The 22,571-nt window shown below is 37.7% G+C and overlaps 1 protein-coding gene and 1 long non-coding RNA gene across 2 annotated transcripts; one reads left to right on the forward strand and one right to left on the reverse strand.

Annotated features, from left to right (window-relative positions):
- The first annotated feature begins 4,871 nt into the window (after positions 1-4,871).
- On the forward strand, positions 4,872-6,186 carry LOC309695984. The gene is made up of 2 exons (XR_014273285.1): positions 4,872-4,975; positions 5,670-6,186. It is a non-coding gene; the product is annotated as an uncharacterized lncRNA (long non-coding RNA).
- Positions 6,187-15,236: 9,050 nt separating this feature from the next.
- Positions 15,237-22,252, reverse strand: mapre3a (microtubule-associated protein, RP/EB family, member 3a). The gene is made up of 7 exons (XM_082516590.1): positions 22,090-22,252; positions 19,912-20,034; positions 19,657-19,802; positions 19,362-19,518; positions 17,708-17,850; positions 17,446-17,598; positions 15,237-16,639 (listed from the first exon to the last, which is right to left on the reverse strand). Exons 2-7 carry the CDS (start codon positions 20,030-20,032, stop codon positions 16,571-16,573), a joined length of 789 nt encoding a protein of 262 aa, XP_082372716.1. The 5' UTR covers positions 20,033-20,034; positions 22,090-22,252; the 3' UTR covers positions 15,237-16,570.
- Positions 22,253-22,571: the final 319 nt, after the last annotated feature.

Genomic DNA, 22,571 nt, shown 5'->3' on the forward strand with positions numbered 1-22,571 from the left:
GTAATAACTGAGCCGTAGAAATGACGCCCTCACACACAAACCTCGCCAAGGTAGCTACGCTGCTGTCTGTCAGCCCATTTGCAGCAGGCTGAGGTGGGTCAGAGAGCACTCGTCCTGCAAAAAAACAAAAGTCTTAACCTGATTGCATAGTTATATCTTTCGACAATAAATGACATTGCATGATTTTTGCATGCACACCTGTGACAGGACTTTGGCGAGGTGTTCCAGTGCCGGGTAATCAGCAGGCCCTCTGTATACGGCTGACAGGTCCACGTGTGTGAGGCAGTGGAGGGGCAGAGTCTTTAACACCAGCTCAAAGCCGGTGGAGCCCAGGGGATTGTGGGACAGGCACACTGCTTTCAAATGGCCTGTGCCTGAACGTTCAGAAGATGTAAAGTTAGTTGCAGTTTTGCTTATGGGTGGGAGTTCAGTGAAGCCTAAGGCTTCAGTCAGCTGCTTGTTAGAGAGCGTTGGGTCTAAGCTCAAACCCCACTGTTTCCAGGACTTATTCTTATGTCTGTGGTTGCTCTTCTCCCCTCCAGTGGGTGTGTTGAGGCCCACCCTCACAGTCCTCCCTTCATCCAAAGAGGAAGACAAACAGAGCATCCCCAGGGGTTTCAATAAGCTTGGGGATAGACGGTCGCTACAGCTGGAGCAGCACCCTGAGCCTCTCTGCAGACCAGTGGAGAAAGCGGGCTCAGTGAGCTGTGAGGCCAGTCTGAGTGGACAGAGCCCCGTCACTCAAACCCTGGACCCTGACCACTGCTAAGAGTAGAGCTTCAGCAACACTTCCTGTCTGCATGATGTGTTTGATGAAGCTACAGGTTTTGTTTGTTCATATTTTTCTGCAAACATTTGACTCTCTATTGTTATGCATGCAGATTTCATTTGCTTGTTCATGTTGTGCTTTGAAATCATGCTATAAAAAACAAGTCTGCATCACAAAATAAAATCCCAGTTCATGAAAAATCACTAATGTTTTAACCTTTTATTCTATATCTATGATCATTTATAACTTTTATAAAAAATGCCATTTATGAAGGTAACTAAATACATAAACATCAGTTTCTGTCATTACACTTAAAAAAAGACGTGCTCATGAACTTTTGCTCATATTTAATGATAAATATAAAGGTTGAATCATTATAAACGTAGTTGTATACTTCTTTAGTTTTAGTTTTATTCAGTGCGTTTGTGGTTGATGATTCTTGTGTTAGTGGATTAGTTATTCTCATCACAGTCCAGCACACTGCACCTGCAGCCTTTAACCAGACTGAAGGAGGTTCTTGTACTGCTATAAATCACTGTTTAAACATCCGACTACAACGACAGTCCAAATAGCAACAATCTCCAACATCTTCAGACTGAAACCCACTGATGGTTAAAGTGTACTGAGAACTAGATCTACTGCCACTGAATCGAGACGGAGTTCCTGAAGAGAGACTTGATGCTCCGTATATAAGAAGTTTGGGACTCTCTCCAGTTTTCTGAAGGTACCAACTGAGATCAGCACCAATGTTTGAACTCCCTGTAGCACTGATGGTCACAGTCCCACCAAGACTGACAGACTTGACTTCATCAGTCTGAGTCAGAAAATTATTGGCAAATGACTCTGAAACGAAGAATAAAATGACAAGTTTGTTTTTTAGACACAAACATAAAAAGAACAAAGAAAATTTCATCAAATATAAAACAGTCTGTGTCTTAAATGTAAGAATCTCTCACCCTGACTCAGAAAGCCTAACAAAAGAACCACCAACATTGGAAACACCATCCTGACTCAGTTTTCAATGAAAGTGTATGAGAGCATGTGTGACAGCAGAACTTAAACTGTGAGGAGAAGTGATGCATGAAAGTGTGCAAAACCCATTTTAGGAGGTCAGCTGAGGAGAGGATCATTCAACCTTTTCATTCTACATGTATTTCAAAAAAGAAACTTATACATAGTGTTTTAAAGCTTTTAAATTGTAAACTTATCTAATATTAGTTTGTTGTTTGAATAATTTAGTCCTGCACAGCTCCTGTAAAACCCTGTGATGAAGGGTTTACTCCACAGAAACCAGGTATTTGATATTTTTAAACCATGTACAGGTGAATTGGATCTTTCCAAAAATAAAAGAAATTATTTTGTTTTGTTTTGTTTGGGTTTTTTTGTTTGTTTTAGTTTAATTGTTTTTCTGTTTGTTTTTTGTTGCTTAGATTGTTTGTTGGTTGCTCTTTTACCCATGAGCATACTGTTAGGTTAGTCTTCTAACTCCAGTGATGCGGTGAGTTCCCTTCCAATTACGTCCAAAAAGCTCATTTTAGTCAATTTGTTATATTATGTCCACCAGAGTGTGTTGCAGTTACTTTGATGACAAAACATTCAGTGTGACAGGGATAAAACAATATTACTATTGTGCATACCAGTCTTGTTAAAAATTGAAAAATTTCACATAACTGGATGCACGATACATATTCAAATTATAGCATGGGTCAGTGAGAACACCTGCACCTGTGAAGTCTGGGTGGTGCTTGATTTAATGAGTTATCATTACCATGGTATTAAATTACAGATTATTACACAGAAAACATCACATGTGTTTCCTGGTAGTCATTGCTCTTCTGTAAGTTTGTTATAAAACAGTATTAACGTTGTTATTAATGTGTTAATAAATACAAACAAGCAGTTTTGCATTTTGCAGCTCTGCTTTTTTCTTATTTCTGTTTATTTCCTGCTGCAACTACCAGGAAATGTTTTCAAATAGGTTATTAATATGATATTATATAGAAACAGGCAGCTTTGTATTTTGCATGCTTATTACACAGAAACTACCACAGGTAATTGAGTGGTAATAGCTTAGAAATTAACATATTATTATTTTCTTTTTCTGCCTTATTATCCCACTACTAACGCCATTTATTAATAAAAGTGCCCTCGCAAAGTTCTCTATTATATTATATTTATAGTCTCTGCATTGTTGGAAATCAGTCATATGGCTCTCTACTTACATTTTGTTCAGGTCAGCTGACCACAGCTACACACACATACACACAAGCAAAGGCAATTTACTGGAGCTCACAACACAAATTATGATGTGAATTATTTCTAAGTAATTATTTTCCCCACACTGCACCTCAACACCCACTCTTAGGGCTCCCCCTCCTTCAAAATTTCACTTTAATCTCTGGTTGACTCATGTTTGTCAGCATAGCACAAACGTTTTGCAATAACCACAAATTCGCTTTATGATATCTTAGGTTTTGTTTGTCGGGGGGGAGGGCGGGGGTGTTCTTAGTTAATGACAAGCACAATGGGTTAAATTTATTATTTACAATTAAAACTACCTACTAGATGATTTCAGTTGATTTCTCCTGAATTTGAATTTCTCCTGGTAGAGTGTCAATAGCTTGAAAATGGTGAGGAATTGTATGAAAATGATGTGACATAACACAGTAGTAAAAAACTTGAAACTGGCAGTTGGTTTTTGTTGTTTTTAAATGTCATGATGAACAAACTTGCTATGAATACAAAGGTAAAGAAAATATATTTCATTTGTTCATATGAACGACTACTCTTGCTGTGACTACAGTCAGGAAACCTAACTAAAATTAGTTGTTATGTTTTTATTATAAACGTAATTGTTTATTTATTTAAATCCTTATGTTAAAATGGCCTTGAATGTGTTTATTGCTCAGTGAAGTTACTGTGAGGCCTGTGTTCAGTGGTCTGTGTCAGAGTCTCTTCCTCTGCAGTCAGTTCCTGCTGTAACAGCTCAGTGTCTCTGCAGTCTGACTGAGGGAGGTTTTTGTACGACTACAAATCACTGTGTGAACACCCAAACACTGTTTATGTTATGTTGACTCTGACAGTAGTAAACTGCTGCATCGTCAGCCTGAACTCCACTGATGGTCATAGAGAAGTCAGAGCTGCTTCCACTGCCACTAAATCGAGTTGGTGTTCCTGACTGAAGTGTTTTCACAAATTTTATTATGAGCTTTGGAGTCTGTCCAGATTTCTGTTGATACCAGAACATGGCGTCACCATCAGACCATCTCTGAACAGCTGGGTTGGTCCTACAGGTCAGAGTCACAGTGGATTCAGGAGCAGATGTCAGTACTGTAGGTTGAGTCACAGTCACCTGACCGCTGCATCCTGCAGACAAAAACAAATCATTCATTTATCAGCAGAAATCAATGAGAGAAAAAGCAGCACATCATGTTTGAAATGTTGCTGAGTGAATGAACCTGTAAAACAGCAACAGGTCAGCGTCCAGATGAGGATGGTGATGAGAGTCATGGTGGTTGTGCTTTCTGCTGTGTTGACTGACAGATGTGAGTCCTGCAGTGTTGAAGTCACAGGACTATAAACCTTCTCAGTTCTCTGGAGGATCAGCTGATGATGCAAAGCCTCCTCTCTATGGAAATCATTTCTCTGCTCTCAACACACTGAAGGAAACTTTGGGGCACAAAAGCAAAAGAAAATAGTTTTGAACTAATACCTTTAAAGATTTTATGGAATAGAGAAAAATATATTGGAAGCATATTTACATATTTTTAACACCTGGATTAAAATGGCACTCTGGTTTGTATGTTTACTTTTTGATTTTAGTATCAACAAATACAATATACCTGTAAAGCCATCTTTATTATATTCTCATAGTTTCAGAATTCATGATTTCTTGAAACGTTTCTCTTTGCTGTTTTAAACAGTTTTGTGTATGTGTGAGGTGAAAATTAAGTTTTGTCTTTCAATTCTTAATCCTAAAAATATGATTATGATAATCATGATTTAAAATTATTAAACACTTTAAGTCGCTTTAGTGAAATCATCTTCTGCATTTAATGAGGTGTGCTGTGATGTTTTACATGAAAAAAGGTTCATTTTCAGTGGTTAGATGCTTGATCAGAGTGCAGGAGGTTTTTGTACGGCCACTTAATGAGTTTGTATCACTGTGGTGGACTTTTGGTGGAGGAACCAAACTCACCGTTGACTGTAAGTACCAGAAATTTTAATTTACTACCATTACAAAACATTTTATAAAATTTTGAAAAGATATTTGATCAAGTTTGGTGATTGTTGTTGATCATTTTCATTATTTATAAAAGAAAGTTGATCTCACAGTCTGCAAAATAACTTCCCTGAGAAACTCATTCAGTTTTACAAATGTCAGAATTTACGTTAAAAAAAAAAAACACAAAAAAATATTTTGTTCCCTTTTCATTTTTAAGTTTCTCTGAAATATTAATTAATATCTTTTTAGTATTTTCCAGTTAAAATATTTCAGGTTTTGTTATTTTCAAGCTTTGATTGTCAAATATAGTGTTTGTGGATTTATTTCTTTATTGTTTCTATTTTGAAAATATCAGTATTTTATGGATTTCCCCAAAAGTTAAAAAAAAAAAAAGTGTCAGTAAACACAGACCAGCTTTGAGTTCATGGATGATTGATTGTACTTGTAGTTTAAAAGGAAGTGAAAGAAGCAGATGACAAAGTTTAAACTGTACATGAGTGTTTCAACTCTGTCAGTGTAACATTGAAAATTATCACATAGATGAGATATTTACTGTAAAACATTATAGAAATAATAATATTCATCAATAATTAATGATTAAACACCATGTAGGTATTTCTTTCCTGCTTTGATTCTTATGTCTTTGGTTGCTCTTCTCCCCTCTCTCTCCTCCAGTGGGTGTGGTGAGGCCCACCCTCACTGTCCTCCCTCCATCCAAAGAGGAAGACAAACTGAGTAGTGCCACTCTGGTGTGTTTGGCTGCCGGCGGTTTCCCCTCAAACTGGAAGCTGGGCTGGAAGGTGGGGGGCACCAGCACATCCTCAGGTGTGTCAAGCAGCCTGGAGGTCCTGGGGACAGACGGCCACTACAGCTGGAGCAGCACCCTGAGCCTCTCTGCAGACCAGTGGAAGAAGGCGGGCTCAGTGAGCTGTGAGGCCAGTCTGAGTGGACAGTGCCCTGTCACTCAAACCCTGGACCCTGACCACTGCTCAGAGTAGAACTTCAGCAACACTTCCTGTTTGCATATGTGTTTGATGAAGCTACATGTTTCGTTTGTTTTAATTTTCCTGCAAACATTGTTGTCTGTTGTTGTGCATGCAGATGTCATCTGTTTATTCACATTGTGTTTTCAAACCATGCTATAAAAAGAAAGTCTGCAGAACAAAATAAAATCCCAGTTCATGAAAAATCACTAATGTTTTATCTTTTGATTCTTTATCTATAAGAATTTATAACTTTTATAAAAAAAAATGCAATTTATTAAAGTTTGGAAATAAATACACATCGGTTTCTGTCACTACACTTAAAAAAGATGTGCTCATGAACTTTTGCTCATATTTAATGATAAATATAAAGGTTGAATCACTATAAACGTAGTTGTATATGTAACACAGTAAGGGGAATTGTTGAAAAGAATATATCAATGGGCCAATAGGTTCGACTATAGGAGCACAGGGGTGTGTTTAAATGAGACACAGAGACAAGAATGTAACTCAAAAGAACCAGCCGACTTTAGTGAAAAAAAACATAAGGTTGACAAGCACAGGTTAAAGGCACTTTACAGTTGCAGAAAGGAAACTTACAAAAATGAAAGAAAAGTAAAACACATAAACTGCTAAGACAATGACTTGGCCATATGTTACTTTTGGTTTTCAATTCTCGGTTTCAACGTTGGGTTTCAATGCTCAGGTGCACCCTAGTAACCTGACTCCTTAACTCTTATAGAAACAGATTGCACAAATCCATTGTACATTCAAATGAAAATCTCACACTCTTTTCACATGTGGAGAATGTTCTACACAACAGCTTATTGTTCAAAGTCCCAAATAAAAAAATGTCCAAGGGGTAAAGTCCAAAAAATTCCCAGGGTGTGAAAGAAAATAGGGGAGAGAGAATGTCAGTCAGTGATCTCATGTATAACCAGCTGTGTGTGAAAGTGTGAGTGATACAGTCCTACCACATCGCAAGGTGCAGCAGATCATCAAGTGGAAAAGAAGCGAATCTCAGTAGTTACATTTTGGAATAAGGATGTAATGTGACACAATATGGAACAAGTAAAGTACTGTGGATACTTTCCAGAGGCACTGTATTTGTACCTACCATTTTCTAATTGATCATTATACAAATCATTATACACGTGGGATCATACAGTATTAAAAACTCAGATCACTTTGTTTTATAATCATCAAGAGACTTAATGGGAATATAAATGTAAAAAAAAATCTGATCTTTCTGTGTAATTTGCCAACTCTTCCTGTGAATACAGTTGGAAACACAATAAGAAAGCGACTTTGTGGATGGGTCTGGGGTTTTTTTATCCTTTCTAAAATCACCCCAAATTAAATATATCTGCACAATTCTGGATTTGGTGCTTGGTGAGATTACTGTCAGCTCTGTTTTCAGTGGTCTGTGTCAGAGTTTCTTCCTCTTCAGCAGCTGCAGTCAGTTCCTGCTGTAACAGCTCAGTGTCTCTGCAGTCTGACTGAGGGGGGTTTAGTACGACTGCAAAACACAGTAGTATTGTTTATTACATGGGCACTCTGACAGTAGTAAACTGCTGCATCTTCAGCCTGAACTCCACTGATGGTCATAGAGAAGTCAGAGCTGCTTCCACTGCCACTAAATCGAGTTGGCATTCCTGACTGAATTTTGTTCCCCTGTTTTATTAGGAGCTTTGGAGTCTGTCCAGATTTCTGTTGATACCAGGACATACACTGGTTATCACTATCAGGACAATATGCAACATTTTTACTGTTTTTACACGTCAGAGTGACAGTGGATCCAGGAGTAGATGTCACTACTGGAGGTTGAGTCACAGTCACCTGACCGCTGCATCCTGCAGACAAAAACAAATCATTCATTTATCAGCAGAAATCAATGAGAGAAAAAGCAGCACATCATGTTTGAAATGTTGCTGAGTGAATGAACCTGTAAAACAGCAGCAGGTCAGCGTCCAGATGAGGATGGTGATGAGAGTCATGGTGGTTGTGCTTTCTGCTGTGTTGACTGACAGATGTGAGTCCTGCAGCGTTGAACTCACAGGACTATAAACCTTCTCAGTTCTCTGGAGGATCAGCTGATGATGCAAAGCCTCCTCTCTATGGAAATCATTTCTCTGCTCTCAACACACTGAAGGCAATTTATATATCTTATTTTTGTTTATTGAACATTTTGAATGTGTTCTACTTTCTTTCCTACCTGAAATATTTTTACCATTTTATGTATTGTCATCTAGATATTAATTATGCTGTGAAAGAGTATCCTCTACACGCATATGTGAATCTAATGTATTCATGTGTAGTCTTCATTCAATTTTAATTATTATGATTCTGCATATGTTTTTCCAGTTCATTCAATTAAGTTTTTTAATAGGTTAATAATATGTTAATATATAGAAACGGGCAGCTTTGCATTTTGCATGCTTATTACATGGAACTACCACAGGTAATTGAGTGGTAATAGCTTAGAAAACAAATCATTCATTTATCAACAAAAATAAATGAGGGAAAAAGCAGCACATCTTGCTTGAAATGTTGCTTGGCTTCATCAGTCTGAGTCAAAAAGTTATTGGCAAATGAGCCTGAAATGAAGAAAAAAAATAAAAACTAACTAACAAAAGAACCACCTTTTTTGACCTCAAATTTTACTGAGAAAGAATGAGTAACATATTTTAATATTTTATATTTTTTTTATAACACACTCAGTTTCAGATGCATTTTGAGTTCCTGAAAATAACTGCATTATTATTGCTTTAACATGATGATGCTGGCATTTTTGCTCAGACCTCACAGAGCTTTTTGATTTTAAACTCATTAGATAATAATTATTGAAGCTCAAGAAGACCAGATCCTCAGTCTGTGAGGTAAAACTTGTTTTGTTTTAACATACTAACTACTAATCTAGCAGGTTGTATATGTTACTGCATGTTTACTTATAAAGTCAAGTCTCTGTCTATGGTATGAAACTAATCTAATCCAAAGGAAAAAATCCGTATTCTGGAGTTTATTTTACCTTTTGCTTTGGAACTATAGATTCTAAGAACAATGTTTGTTTCTGCAGAAGGAAACTGTTTGCATAACTGAAGTGTGAAGCTGAAAAAAGGAGCGCAAATGTCAATTTCACTACCCGTTAATGAGTATCAGGGAGTTTCTATGGAACAGTGTTGTCTCTAATCTCCTCCGAGAGATCATCGCTGCAACACATCAGTCCCTAGTTTAATTTGATATTAGTATAACTAATGTGCTTGTTCTCACACATATGTTTCAACACAGCAGTAATTTAGATCTTCATAAGTTCAGAGTTGAGGTAATTACAGATTTCTGTGCTGGCTGTACAGCTCAGAGAGATGGCCTTATAGACTTAAAGACAGCTGTCCACCCAGCAAAACATTAAAAACTGTCATTTTACAGAAGGGAAAAAAATTCTGTATCATACTGAAACTATAGAAAACTATTTTGCATCCAGGGTGTGCGACAGATATTCAAATTAATGCATGGGTCAGTGAGCACACACCTGCACCAATGGAGTCTGGGTGGAAATTGTACATTGCTGCTGTACAAATAGTGCCCTCTTATGTCAAAATAAGAGAATACATATAAAATTGACTCTGATACACAGATCCAAAAAGCAGACTGGACATCGATGAAAAAACACATTTTCTTTGTCTCCTTCTGGCCAATTGTAATTTTCTTTAATTCATTTCTGTCAAGGTTTTTATACATGTTTTGTCTGTCTGTGTCTCAGTTGCCATTTTGTGACTTTTGCATTCAATGTATTTCTTTATAGAGTGTTTTTATACTTTGGCTTATTTGGTTATTAATTTGCTTATTTGCATTTCCTTATATTGTTTTATGCCATTTTGCTATGTTTCCCTGTGACAGGAAACATAATCAAGATCAATTTCAAATAAAAGTAAATATATGTTTTATATTAAATGTTTAACTGAAAAATACATGTATTGTAAATACATGTATAAAGTACGGGTACCTTGTTTGTGTGATATGCGAAGTTCTTTTTTTACATTTGCATTATATTGTAAATGTGGAACACTTTGTGACTTAGTCTATGTATCTATCTTAAATGTGAGAACTCTATTTTAAAAACTGTTAGAACATCTTATTATTATGTTACCTTATTGTGTGCAGTGCAAAATGTAGAGAAGAAAATACAATGTACTACAGATTTTTAAGACTGTAGTGCCACTTCAATGAAGATCCTTTCAGTAACTGACCACCAATCTATCACACAGTCATGGTTATAACCCGTTATTTATTGTTTCAGTAACATAACATGTTTTAGTTTTGTCTATTCTGTATTATTGTAGGGCCTTTCCTTACAATATAAAGCTCTCTGAGGCAACTGTTGTGATTTAGCTGTGATTTAGTGTATTTTGTAACAGTAAATAATATGTTTCTATTCTATTAGTTGATCAGTTCAAGAAGAAAACTACATTTACTGTTTTTTAGCAGAATTAAATCAGCATGTTTAAGCTTTTAGTATGTTAGTATGTTCTTGTGTTTGTGCTCTTTTTGTGTTCACTGGGCCAGTAACTTTCATCACAGCCTCTGCACCAGCTATCTGCACCTGCAGCCTTCAGTCTTGCTGAAGGAGGTTTTTGTACAGCTATATATCACTGTGTGAATGCTCCACCATGGGCACCCAGACAATAATAATCTCCAGCATCTTCAGCCTGAACACCACTGATGGTTAAAGTGTACTGAGAATCAGATCTGCTGCCACTGAATCGTGACGGAGTTCCTGAGGAGAGACTTGATGCTCTGTATATAAGGAGTTTGGGAGGCTGTCCAGGTTTCTGAAGGTACCAACTGAGATCAGGACCTATATTTGAACTCCCTGTTGCGCTGATGGTCACGGTCCCACCAAGACTGACAGACTTGGCTTCATCAGTCTGAGTCAGAAAGTTATTGGCAAATGACTCTGAAATGAAGAAATAAAACAAAGACTTTAACAGAATCTTTTAACTTTCAAATAGTAAACATCAGTAAGGCATTTTAAACTCTCAAACTCAATGTACACAGAAAGAGCAGATAACATGTCACCAAACATAAAATTTGTTTTATATGTCAGAAATGTTTTCAAAACTCTCACCCTGACTCAGAAAGCCTAACAAAAGAACCACCAACATTGGAAACACCATCCTGACTCAGTTTTCAGTGGAAGTGCATGAGAGCATGTGTGACAGCAGAACTTAAACTGTGAGGAGCAGTGATGCATGAAAGTGTGCAAAACACACTGTAGGAGGAAACCACCCACCTCTCCCAATGAAACAGAAAACACAGAGGTCGTGTGAGGAGAGGCTCATTCAACCTTTCCATTATATTTGTCTCATTAACAGGGCCCATATTAGTTGGTCGCCAGATACTGGTTGGTTCATTTTGCTCATTCTGACAAACCAAATCTATATTTAAATGTAAATACATGAACATCAATTAAAAGGAAGGTATATTAAAGTGATGTAATATTATCTTTTTTCTATGTGCTGAAAGATGTTCAGTTCTACACAACTCATGATAGCATAAATCTATGAAAACCCAACAGGTTTGAGCTGATTTCTTTACAGGTACCTGTGCTGACTGTACAGCTCGGAGAGACGGTATCGCCTTGTTTTATAGACGTTGATAATTGTGTGTCAGAATCAGAGCTAGGTTAGCTGTCAGTCCGGTAAAATATTTAAAATATATCTTTTTTAAGATTTTTTTTATCATCGCATAATAAAAACTTTTTTTCAAAAATGTTTTTTTCTGGGATGATAATATGGAATATATAGCAAATATTCAAATTACAGCATGGGTCAGTGAACACACCTGCACCTGGAGAGTCTGCATGGGAAATTATACCCCTCTGTTTATATGAAAACAAATAGCGCCCTCTTGTGTCATAAAAAGAGAATACACATAAAATTAAATCCACCAAATTGATACAAAAAGCAAACTGGACATCGGAGCGACTCTGAAAGAGACACAAAATTACAGGAGTGGCTTAAAAAAAATATGCCCTGCCTCTTTCTAGTGATCTATATTAAAAATAATAATAATTGCTATAATGATCTTTGTCGAGAGTTTGTGTTTCTTTGCAATTTTGCATCTACATACATTATTTTACAGTATTTTGCATTGCTTAACATGACAATTTCCTTTTGGTGTTTTTTTTCCACACCTCATATTTGTTTGTAGTGTTTTGTAGTCATTTTTTCCTGTTTTATACCTCTTTTTATTGCATCCTTTTATGGTCATTTTTCACCTCCGAGTAGCCAAAAACTGTCACTTTGTTTGAAGTGGGACAGTCACTTAACATAACAGTTTATCCATGGATCTCATTAATTGAGATCCAAATCTCTGAGGCCATACTTTAATTATAATTTACATCATGTCTAAATTTTATTCAGTGCCAGAAATTATTCTTTTCAGTCTCACATATTTCTAACTGGAGCAGGTGTTCTGGTTAAAAAACACATAATGATGTATATTACTGTGTCCTAAGGAATTGTGTCAACTTGTTGAGTAAACACATCAACAAGTTTCAGTGTTTGCAGTGATTGTCTAAAGTTTCTGGAAATTGAAACAGTCTCATCTGTTACTCCAGCCACCTAAAACAAATTTCATAATACTATGTGTCTAAGGGTTATCATTATATTGTGATTTTTGAGTGCAGATTGCATAGTTCAGGAAACCAAAGATGAATTTTAAAAAAAGAATCTGAAAAAAAAAACAGAAATCCTCTTTTGTTGTGTTCATTTTACCAATAAAACAATCATGTGCATAGTAAGAGCTGTTCAAAATACCGAACATTACACAAAATACAAAATATACAAAAGAAACCTGCTACACCTCCAACTACCACCAGAGGGCTGAAACGTAGAACTTCAGAACATTTTTCTTCCAATTAAAAAAAAATGAAAACGTTTCATTCACAAAAAAAGACAAGCAAAAGACCTGAATATTCCTAGAATTAATCTATGCAGGAAGATCAAGATTCACTCATCTTTCATCGTTACTGGGTGTCAGGCTTCTCTATTCCTTGCAACACTTTCACTTTTCCCTTGCTGTCTAAATTAACTCTGTATTCATCACTCTGCTCCAGTCATTTTCTTGTCCCCCTTCTGCAAACCAGTCAGCCTCTGTGTGATGATCTTTAAATCGCACTGCTTTTCTGTCATTCAGCCTTTGAGACTCTCATTGTTACTTCCTGCCTCTTCCCCATCCCTACCTCATTCTGGCCAGATAGAGCTCCTCACCCTTATCTCCACCTGCTTCATCTCCACCACCAGCGTCTAGACTCCAGGGGTCCTGTTCTACTTCCTGTTCTACATAGCACTATGGGGCGTAATTGCTAAATAGCTGTATTTCAATAAATCATGTTCAGTTCCTTCAAAATGATGTCTCCTTATTGAGGTGCATGTGATAATAAAGCACAGTGAGATAAATTTTACTAGTGATGTCTCAGTTTTACCTTAGTTAGCCATGAGTGTGACAACCATTATGCCAAGCAGAAGGACCCTAAGCAGTATAAACTGATATCTCAATATAAAGACACAGAAGCTGTAGTCAAAGGCAAGATTTCTGATATCAGTATTTTTTTTGGTTTCCATCTGTATTATGACATCTACTCACAAATCACATGATTTGAGCAAGCCTTTACCCTCTAATGGCAAAAATATCCTATTTGATACACAGGTTTTTTAGGGTTTTTGAGATCGCTACGTCATCAGAGTGATCCCCCCCCCCCCCACCCCCCCCCCAAAAAAAAAAAACTAAACAAATTGCACAATATATCTTCAAGCAATGACCAAATGTAACAACATTTGTTGGAAAATACATATTTATTTACTTATTTTGTCAGAAGATTCAATAACCACTCCATTTTCAAAAATAAATAAGCAAATTAGAATTTTCTGGCAATTGTTTCGTGGTTCAGGCTTTACAGGGTTAACTTTATCATTTTATACCAGAATTCCTCAGAAGTTAGTTCTGCAGACTTCCAGGATCCTGAAATTATCTCATCTAAATGAAAGGAATGATACATGTTAAAATAATCACTGAAATGCCATCTGCTGTGAAAAGTGCATATTTTCATGATCATATCTCCTTGTACCAGCTAGAACACAATGTGGCAGATTTCTTTCCTGCCATTAAAAGAATGTATAGTGTCACTGGACCATATTTACTAATAGTTGTTTAAACACAAATAATGCGTATATGAATGTTCCATCAGCCAATCTGTGATTTATCAATATTTTCATACCTGAATTTGTTTGTACTTCAGTTCATTAGTGGTCTTGGTAGTGCCCATTTTGAGTCCCTATATCTTTCTGAAACATTCACTAATGTTCACTGGTTTTTATATGATACATTGAATTCTATTAAATGTAAATGTATTGTCATGCACTGTAGCTTCATGACTCTAAGATTATAAGCATTAGAATTAATGACTGAACTTTTATTTTAGGGGTAAAAGTATCAATGGGAAGGTGGTCAATTTTTACCATTTTAATGTTGCAAAAATAATCTTATGAACATTAACTGTTATTAACACACATTTGATCTTATGACTTAATACACTTGAGGAAAAAAATATTAGATTTTAAAAAAAAGAAGACTGGAAATATGGCAAATGTCATATTAGAAAAAATATTGACATTTTGGATAATTCTATTAACTGGCAAAAGGATGAGGCACATGATCAATAGTGGGTCATGACCTTTTAAGTGACAACTCCCACTAGGGTGTAAATACCTGGGGCTCTCCACCATTTGGTTTTAGAACTGAAGAAGCTTCTTTGATGAGAGGAAACTCATCTTCAACAAACTTACAGAAGTCCAGTGACTTTCTTTCCAAGCTCCCAAGACATGAAATTGCACTGATTTTTTTTTTAATTTCAGGATCATTCTGTGAATTAAACCTTTGTGAAGCACGGAGATTTCAAGATCCTAGCAACACCCTTGCTTTATAGTTATACAACCAATTCAGTTTGTGGTATAATTATCTCTGACACGTATACTGTGATTTCCCTGGGCTGTATTTCAGGTCATGAAAGGTGACCAATTTTATTCACGTCATCAGTCATCTTTAACGGCTTGGCTGATTAGTTTCTAATTTCAGGTAAAGTCTTAAAAAAACATATAGTTTGCAAGGTTTAATTTAGCTACGTTAACACATTTTAACTTTCCTAATACAATCCCAGTCATTCACCACAATGCATCACCCCAAATACACCAAAAACAACTTGTTTCACAACTGTTTATTTATTCAAAACTCAAAAGATGAGTGTTCTGTAGATGTTTATATGGTTGATGAATGCGAGTTCCAGAGTAGATAACAGCCAGTTTGCAAAGTAAAAATAACTAGGGAAGGACAAGGAGAGTTCCTTGTTTGATGACCAGTCAACTGGTCTTAGATCTCTAAATAATGACTTTCTCTGAGACACCCCTAAAACCCTGGGCAACCCTTTACAGCAAATTTAAAGTATAAACACAGCATGATTAGCAGTAGAACATGTGAAAATGTCTGTTTTTAATTCAGTGTCAGGCTTTTTCATATTGTAGAGTTAAACCTTTAGATCTGCTACACTCGATAACCAAGTTGCCAGAATCCAGGTGCCTTTCCACCTTTACATTTTACACCTAAATAGACTGCGGTATGTCAGCCTAAAAAGATACAATGGCAATTAACCAGGATCGTGCGACATCCAAGAAAATCTGCACACAAAATACACATACAAAATATCACTCATTCACAGTCAATGTGTAACATTCTCATGCTCAGATATGTTGCTGATCAATAATGAATAATTGCAGAGCACTTATCATAAGTCTTGAGTCATTACACCAAAGAATTTCCTTCAGCATTTCTACATGCCATGGACCCACCGTCACAGAAACCAAAAGCTTGACTGAAGCACAAACCGATATGAGTAACACACATGGCCTCAGCTTTCAGTTCACGTACAGTAGGTCTGCACCAATTTTGCTACAGAAAGTTAAATGAAATATAAATAATAAATAATAAAGTGTTAATAAAAAGTCAGTTTTGTTACAGTTTTAGTAGCTCAAGGAGTGTCCTGATTGCACATGGGAGCAGTGTTGTCCTGTGCTCTAACAGTAGTATTAACAACGCACCAAAGGCAAATAAGTTACTCCATAAAGAGCAAAGACATTGTTCCTTCGGTAATCAAAATGTCGGTAATATTTACAGACTTAAACTCAACTGTTCGCCATAACAACCTCCATGCCAGCCAGCTCTCGGCTCTATTTTCTGCATTACTCATGCTGAAATAACTGGGGATGTGTCATACATTACTGTTATTGTTACTGTGTAAATGGAGGCAGGGAGGAGCAGCAAATATTGATACGGAGATGTTGTGAAGAGTGTGTAGATGGCCAGAGGATGGAGGGGGAGGTTACCAACAGATATGCACATGAGAAAGAAAGGAAAACACAGACAGAAAGCTGGGATGATGGTGAGTATTTACAGAAAGCGTGCAAACAGGAGAAAAAAAATGAGGGGAAAAAGAAGAGGGGAAGAAAGATGGAGATGTTTGAGGGTAGGGACACGATGGGTTCAGTATTCGTCCTGGTCCAGGTGAGCTTGCTCATCGAGGTCTTCATCATCTGGAGGTGCAAAGCCTTCCTAAGATACAGAAAAATATATATATATATATATTATCATATCACCATATTAGAGCACTTTGCTCTTGCACTGCAGGCTTACTTGTTGTTCCTAGAGTATTTAAAGTAGAATGGAAGGTGAGCCTTCAGTTTTCAGGCCCCTCTTCTATGGAAGCAGCTTCTAGTTTGGATTCGGGAGACACACACTATTGCAACTTTTAAGATTAGGCTTAAAACTTTCCTTTCTATAATTAGGGCTGGATCAGGTGACCCTGAATCCTCCCTTAGTTATGCTGCAATAGGCGTAGGCTGCTGGGGGATTCCCATGACCCTGTATTGTGTTCTCCACACCTGTTACATTTTTGCACTGATCATCACCTGCATTCATGTATATATCAATCTGCTTAGCACTTTTTCTTTTTATTTAAGTGTTTGTCTTATCGTATGTCTCACACAAAGTACCTAATTTCCTAATGTTGTAAATCTGTTCAACATTTGGCAATAAAACCCTTTCTGATTCTGATTCTGATTCTAATTCTAAATTGGTCATGGGGGATCATATGATTGTTGGGTTTTTCTCTGTATGTATTTAAAAAAGTGCCTTGAGACAGCTGATGTTGTGATTTGCGTTGAATAAATTGAATTGTATTGTATTGTATTGAATTGAATTGAATTGAATTGAATTGAATTGAATTGAATTGAATTGAAAGCAAGAAGGGCAGAAAACCTGATAATATTTTATCAGGTCTTCTGCTCTCCTTGCTTTTCACTGTCAACAGTGGAGAGAGTATGGCAATCTGTTATATATCTGTTATAATGGCTAGATACCTCTGTTGCGTAGAGAATGTTAATTATCCTGCTGAGAATGGGGTTGTTTTCACTCTCGTGCTCCTGGCAGATCAACTCGATATCCCGTAGTTTGCTGAAGTAGAAGTCTCTTTCCTTCTCAAGGCCATCTACAGTCAACTTCAACTCCATCAACTTAGAAAAACAGAAAAAGGTGCTTAAGCTGGTAGTCAAAAACTAGTCTGGAGGATGAAATCAGAACAAAAGAGCCACACGGCCTTCTGTCCTTCCCGTTCAACTCTACCTGTTGATTTAGCTCCATGATTTCAGCATCACTGCCCCCATTTCTTGACAAAGTCGGATTCTTCCTCAAGGCTGGAGTGTTATGTTGGACCCGCTGCGGTGTTGGCATGTTTTTGGGAACTGTTGGGGATGTCCTCTGTGGTCCTGGAGTGGTTAGAGATGGTGGGAGTGGTTCAGCATTTCATTTAAGACAGATTTATTGCACTTATTTTGGCTTGTTAGCAGTTGTGGCGATGGATATAGCACATTATAGAGCGCTGATGCAATCATCTTGTAGAAGAATTTTATGCCTTTGACATGTAAAAGGTTTCAAATTGTTTTACAACTAAACTGATAGAAATGACACATATTTAGAGTGCTGAGGTTAAATAGCCAAATTATCGATTCATTTATATAAATGACCAAAGGTTGTTTTAATTTGACTCAAGATCTTAAAAACGAAAAGACCTGTTGCCTACTAAACCTCTATAAGTGCTTAAGCAAAGGTGTTTCAGATAAACTCAAAGACAAAACATGCGAACACATTATCCACAGGCTGTATATAAAAGATGGAAGCGGCTTCCAGGTCTTAAAAGTAACGCTAATCAAGTAGTGCAAAACTTATTTTTATTTATCATTGTTTTTTGTTTTTACTGGCCAAGATGGGGTGGCTTTCCTGGTTGCAAATAGTTTTTGGGACTGTGCACAAGTCAGTGAAAAAATGCCCTTAATTCTCACAATGTATTGGTTGCTTCGATACATTACAAATGATATTCATGTTATAAATTATGGGCCTAATAATGGTAAAATAATTGCTATTCTTCAGGGTGCAACAGGCTAAGGAGCTGGCTGTTCAGTTTTTCTACTACGCACATTTTTAAGCCTGTTTTCCAAGTTGCTCAAACTGTTCATTATTAGCACCTGGCTAACCAAGATGGCTAACTAGTGCAAAAACCGGACGCTCATGTTCAAATAAGGTAAATGCCAGACTTGAGGCTTCGAAACAGCAGCCCACAATGCAATGAGTGACATCCATCTTTTATATACAGTCTATGGTATTTTCAGTTTTAAAAATAAGTGCAATCATTCTTCCCATTTATAACACACTGCTTGCTAGTGACAAAGTCACAAAGCAGGCTTATGACATACTACAGCTTAAATTAGATTGTTTGCCATGATCTTCAAGCAAAAAGCTTTTACAGAGACAGGGCGAGGCTGTTCAGGCTGACACCACTCTCGTTAGTAGAAAGGGAAGAATTTGTTGTTATCAAACCAGCTTTAACAGAGACAAAGCTGCAACAGTGTTGCATCAGTCGCTCGATGCAGGACACTGGGGAGATAACTATATTTGCTGTTTCTGCAGGTGTTTGGGCATTATTGATCATGATCGATCAGAACAAATGTGGATTTTCTGCCAAACTAACGCTGCATCCCACTAGGCACTGTGACGATTACTAGAATATTACCAATGACTCACTTGTACCTAAAGTGTCATGGTTTTGCGAATGCTGGGCAGTGAGATGGATCAAAGAAGTCATTCTGTGAATCGTGCTGCTCACACCACTTGCTTGCAGGGAGCGCTTTTGAGCCATCCAAAGCTCAGCAAGACCGTGCAGCAAAGGCAAAATGTTTGGCTTTACCTTGGTTTCTCTTTGGTTTGTGGATAAAGTGATCACCTGGATTGGGGGGAGGGGCCACGTCCTGCCCCTGTCTGGCTAGTAAAGGGTCATACTCCTTGCCGTCATAGTTGGCGTCGAAGAACTTCTTGAACCACTGCACAAATTCAAAGTTGTCCTGGAATTTCCCTTTTACAAGCTTTTCTACAGGAATTATCTGGACAATGAAAACAGGAAATAGTTGAAAAGCTCCACTTGATACACACACGTATATCAGTATGAAAGGTAAAACAATTAATTATCTCAGGTATCATAAATGAAATAAATAATAAAACCATAATAAAGTGATTCTGACTTTGTCGACACTCATCCGTTTAAAAGCTGCCTGAAGAACTTTGAAGTTGTGTATAAATTCATGCTCCAGCTTGGCTTGAAATTTGACCTTCTTCAGAAGAATGCACCCCGGAAACAACATGTCCATGAACTGGCAATACGCCGCTCCTTGAAAACATAAAGACACAACAAATCGATCTCGTTATTTCGGTCAAGAGTTGCCCCAAAATTACCTCAGCAGCTTATTTCAGGGGGAAAAAATAACCTCAGGCCTCACCTGAACAGAGCTGTTCAATCTTGGTGTAAGTGAGATGCAAAGAGTCGTTGACCCACGCCAGCATGTCATGTCGGCTGAGGTTGTCAATGGACACAGATGTTGCGTACACATTCACTGCCATCCCTGAGTCGAAAAGAGAGAAACAACCACTCAGCTACATTTTCCTGTTAGCAAGACTTGAAAACCTTAAATGGAAGTTGAAGGAAGAATATTGGTCAATGATTAATCTCTCTGATTGGTCAGTGCAAGGTATGAGTATAAAAATGTAGGGATTGTTTTTATAGTATAATCTAGGCAAAGTAACCATTCTGCATGCTCCTTAACCAAGCTACCAACTACTGTACATAACATTTACCAAGCTTCTTATATTGGATTTGAAAGACTGAAACAGGACTTATTTAGGCCTTAAATAATGATTATTATTGCAATTAATTACTTGCTAAAAACAATGTGCCTATTTCTCATGCAAACACTGCAAAACATATAAACCTACTATACATGATTATTATGCCATTATCTACTACACCACTATGGCTTTTTATCACTAACAATTAACAATCATTATTAATTAGTTTTTAAACTGTGGCTTTCTTCCATGTGTTCCTTTTCCCTCTGCTCTTTTATCTTTCCCCTCACCCCCAACCAGCTACAACTGCTCCTCCCTAATCCTAGTCCTGCCAGAGGCTTCTTCCTGTTAAAAGGGAGTTTTTCCTTCCCACTGTCACCAGCACTTGCTCATAGAGTGTCAACTGATTGTTGGAGTTTTCTCTCTAATATTATAAGGTCTTTAACTTACAGTATCAAAGCACCCGAGGGTTGCTGTGATTTGGCGCTATATAAACAATGTTTATCTCGGTTAAACATAAAGAGATAGCAACACATTCAAGAAGCTGGAATTAGGAAATGTTAAACAGACTTCTGACTTCATTAACTTGTGAATCTACATCACTGCACTACTTTCACTGAATCCATTTTTTTTTTTTTTTTACTGTACTGACCTGGATTTCTTCGTTGGGCCATGTTAATATTAAACCCTATAATCTATACAGGCAGATTCCAAAACTGCACTGCAGTTTCTTCAATTTTTAGGAATTATTTTTTCACCCCCTGTCTGACTGTAAATCCTGGGGCTGGGCCACAGTCTGTTGCAGCTGTAAAGCCCACTGAGAATGGGGATATCAAGCTTTTAGGGAGGAAATTTGACTTTCAGACATAAACTGAGTCCCTAAGAAGCATCTTTATTCTCAGTTCTAATCTAAAAATGTGTTTCAAGCATAATCCTCCCTGATTATACAGAGAGAAAAAAATCCGGAGTATTTGTCAGCAGCTTTACACATCTGGCATCTCCAGCCTTCTCTGTGCTCACTTTGCTTGCCTGTTAATGCGGTGTCATGTCCAAATGATCTTGTAACACCTCAGACCTTTCCTGCACCAATATGCATATTAACACGGGCAACGTGGCGACTTTAAAATGATGCTTTTTAAGGTCACACGCCGCTCTGTCTGCACCTGACAGCCAAAGACTAATGAAACCACGTCTGTCAGTTTTTAGTTTGATGCTGAATCGTGCTGTGATTTCTGATGATAACACTTCTATTGTGAATGCACCTTCAGCAACGCATTCTCCCACGGGCCATTGGCTATACTGAAATTGCATGGCTGTAGCGTCTAACCCCACGAGCAACTACTAGCCAGGATGAGGAAAAAATCACAATGTTTCAGCTACATGAGCAGCAAAGGACCACGCAGTGGGCGTACATTTATTAAATAAGGGCACGAAGGGAAGTCTATCTATTCTCCAAAAATCTATCGGGCCTTGGAAAAAGCTCCCATAATGACTGCAGCAAAAAATAAATAAATAAAATCCTGAGCGCAAACCGCTGAAGTCAAGCAAGAGCAAATGGGCGGGGGTCTGACATTTCAACCCGAGCTGAGAACAATAAATGTGCTCGTTTGCTGGGTGCTTTTGGTTAAAAAAAAGCCGCAACGCTGGGTGTTGCTCTCATAGCGGCCCCCTCTACAGGCCTCCCCGAATACCTCAGGACTGTCAGCGCACGGGAAATATCCTCGCTGCATGGGAATAAAGCACAGCTCCCCGTTAAACCCCTTTACGCGCAGAAAAAGGAGAGATTTAAGAGACGGGGTGGGTCGGCAGGGCGTAAATGCGGCGATACTCACTGTATTCAGGAGCGTCTGTGGTGTTATCACGCTGGCAGTATTCCTTATGTCAATGCCCGTTGCTGTCGTCGTTGTCAGACCCTGCGCGGTGCAGTGCTTGGTAACGGGCCGCCCTGTCTGGGGCTGCAACAATTCAGCCTCTACTGCGCGTGCGCCCGACTCCATGCTGTTAAAGGTTCATTATAAATAGGACTTTGGCCTGTTCCAGCTAAGAGACACATGATGTGTCTGGTTGGATCTTAGGACTGCGAGTGACTAAGGTTTTTGTGGGGTCAGGCTTCACATGTTGCTGTTTTATCTGCTGCTGGATAAGATATGTGAACGAAGGACAAAGTGGAGTGATCATTTTTTACAAAAGAACTGTTTTAGAATTTCTATGGGTTGATTTAATGTGCAAACCGCTGTTAATACTGCTGGGTCCAGTATTTTAGTTGTGATCTGTATCTATTATATCTACAGTATAAATTTAATTTAGTTTGACA

This window comes from Aulonocara stuartgranti, assembly GCF_965226115.1.
Source record: "Aulonocara stuartgranti genome assembly, chromosome: 19".
NCBI classification, from domain to species: domain Eukaryota; kingdom Metazoa; phylum Chordata; class Actinopteri; order Cichliformes; family Cichlidae; genus Aulonocara; species Aulonocara stuartgranti.

Coding starts and splice junctions, on each gene's coding strand:
- mapre3a (XM_082516590.1), bottom strand. CDS start 20,032: ATGGCAGTGAATGTGTACGCAACATCTGTGTCCATTGACAACCTCAGC. Junction 19,519..19,656: donor AACGGATGAGTGTCGACAAA/GTCAGAATCACT, acceptor TTCATTGTCCAG/ATAATTCCTGTAGAAAAGCT. Junction 17,851..19,361: donor GGCCCCTCCCCCCAATCCAG/GTGATCACTTTA, acceptor TAACCACTCCAG/GACCACAGAGGACATCCCCA.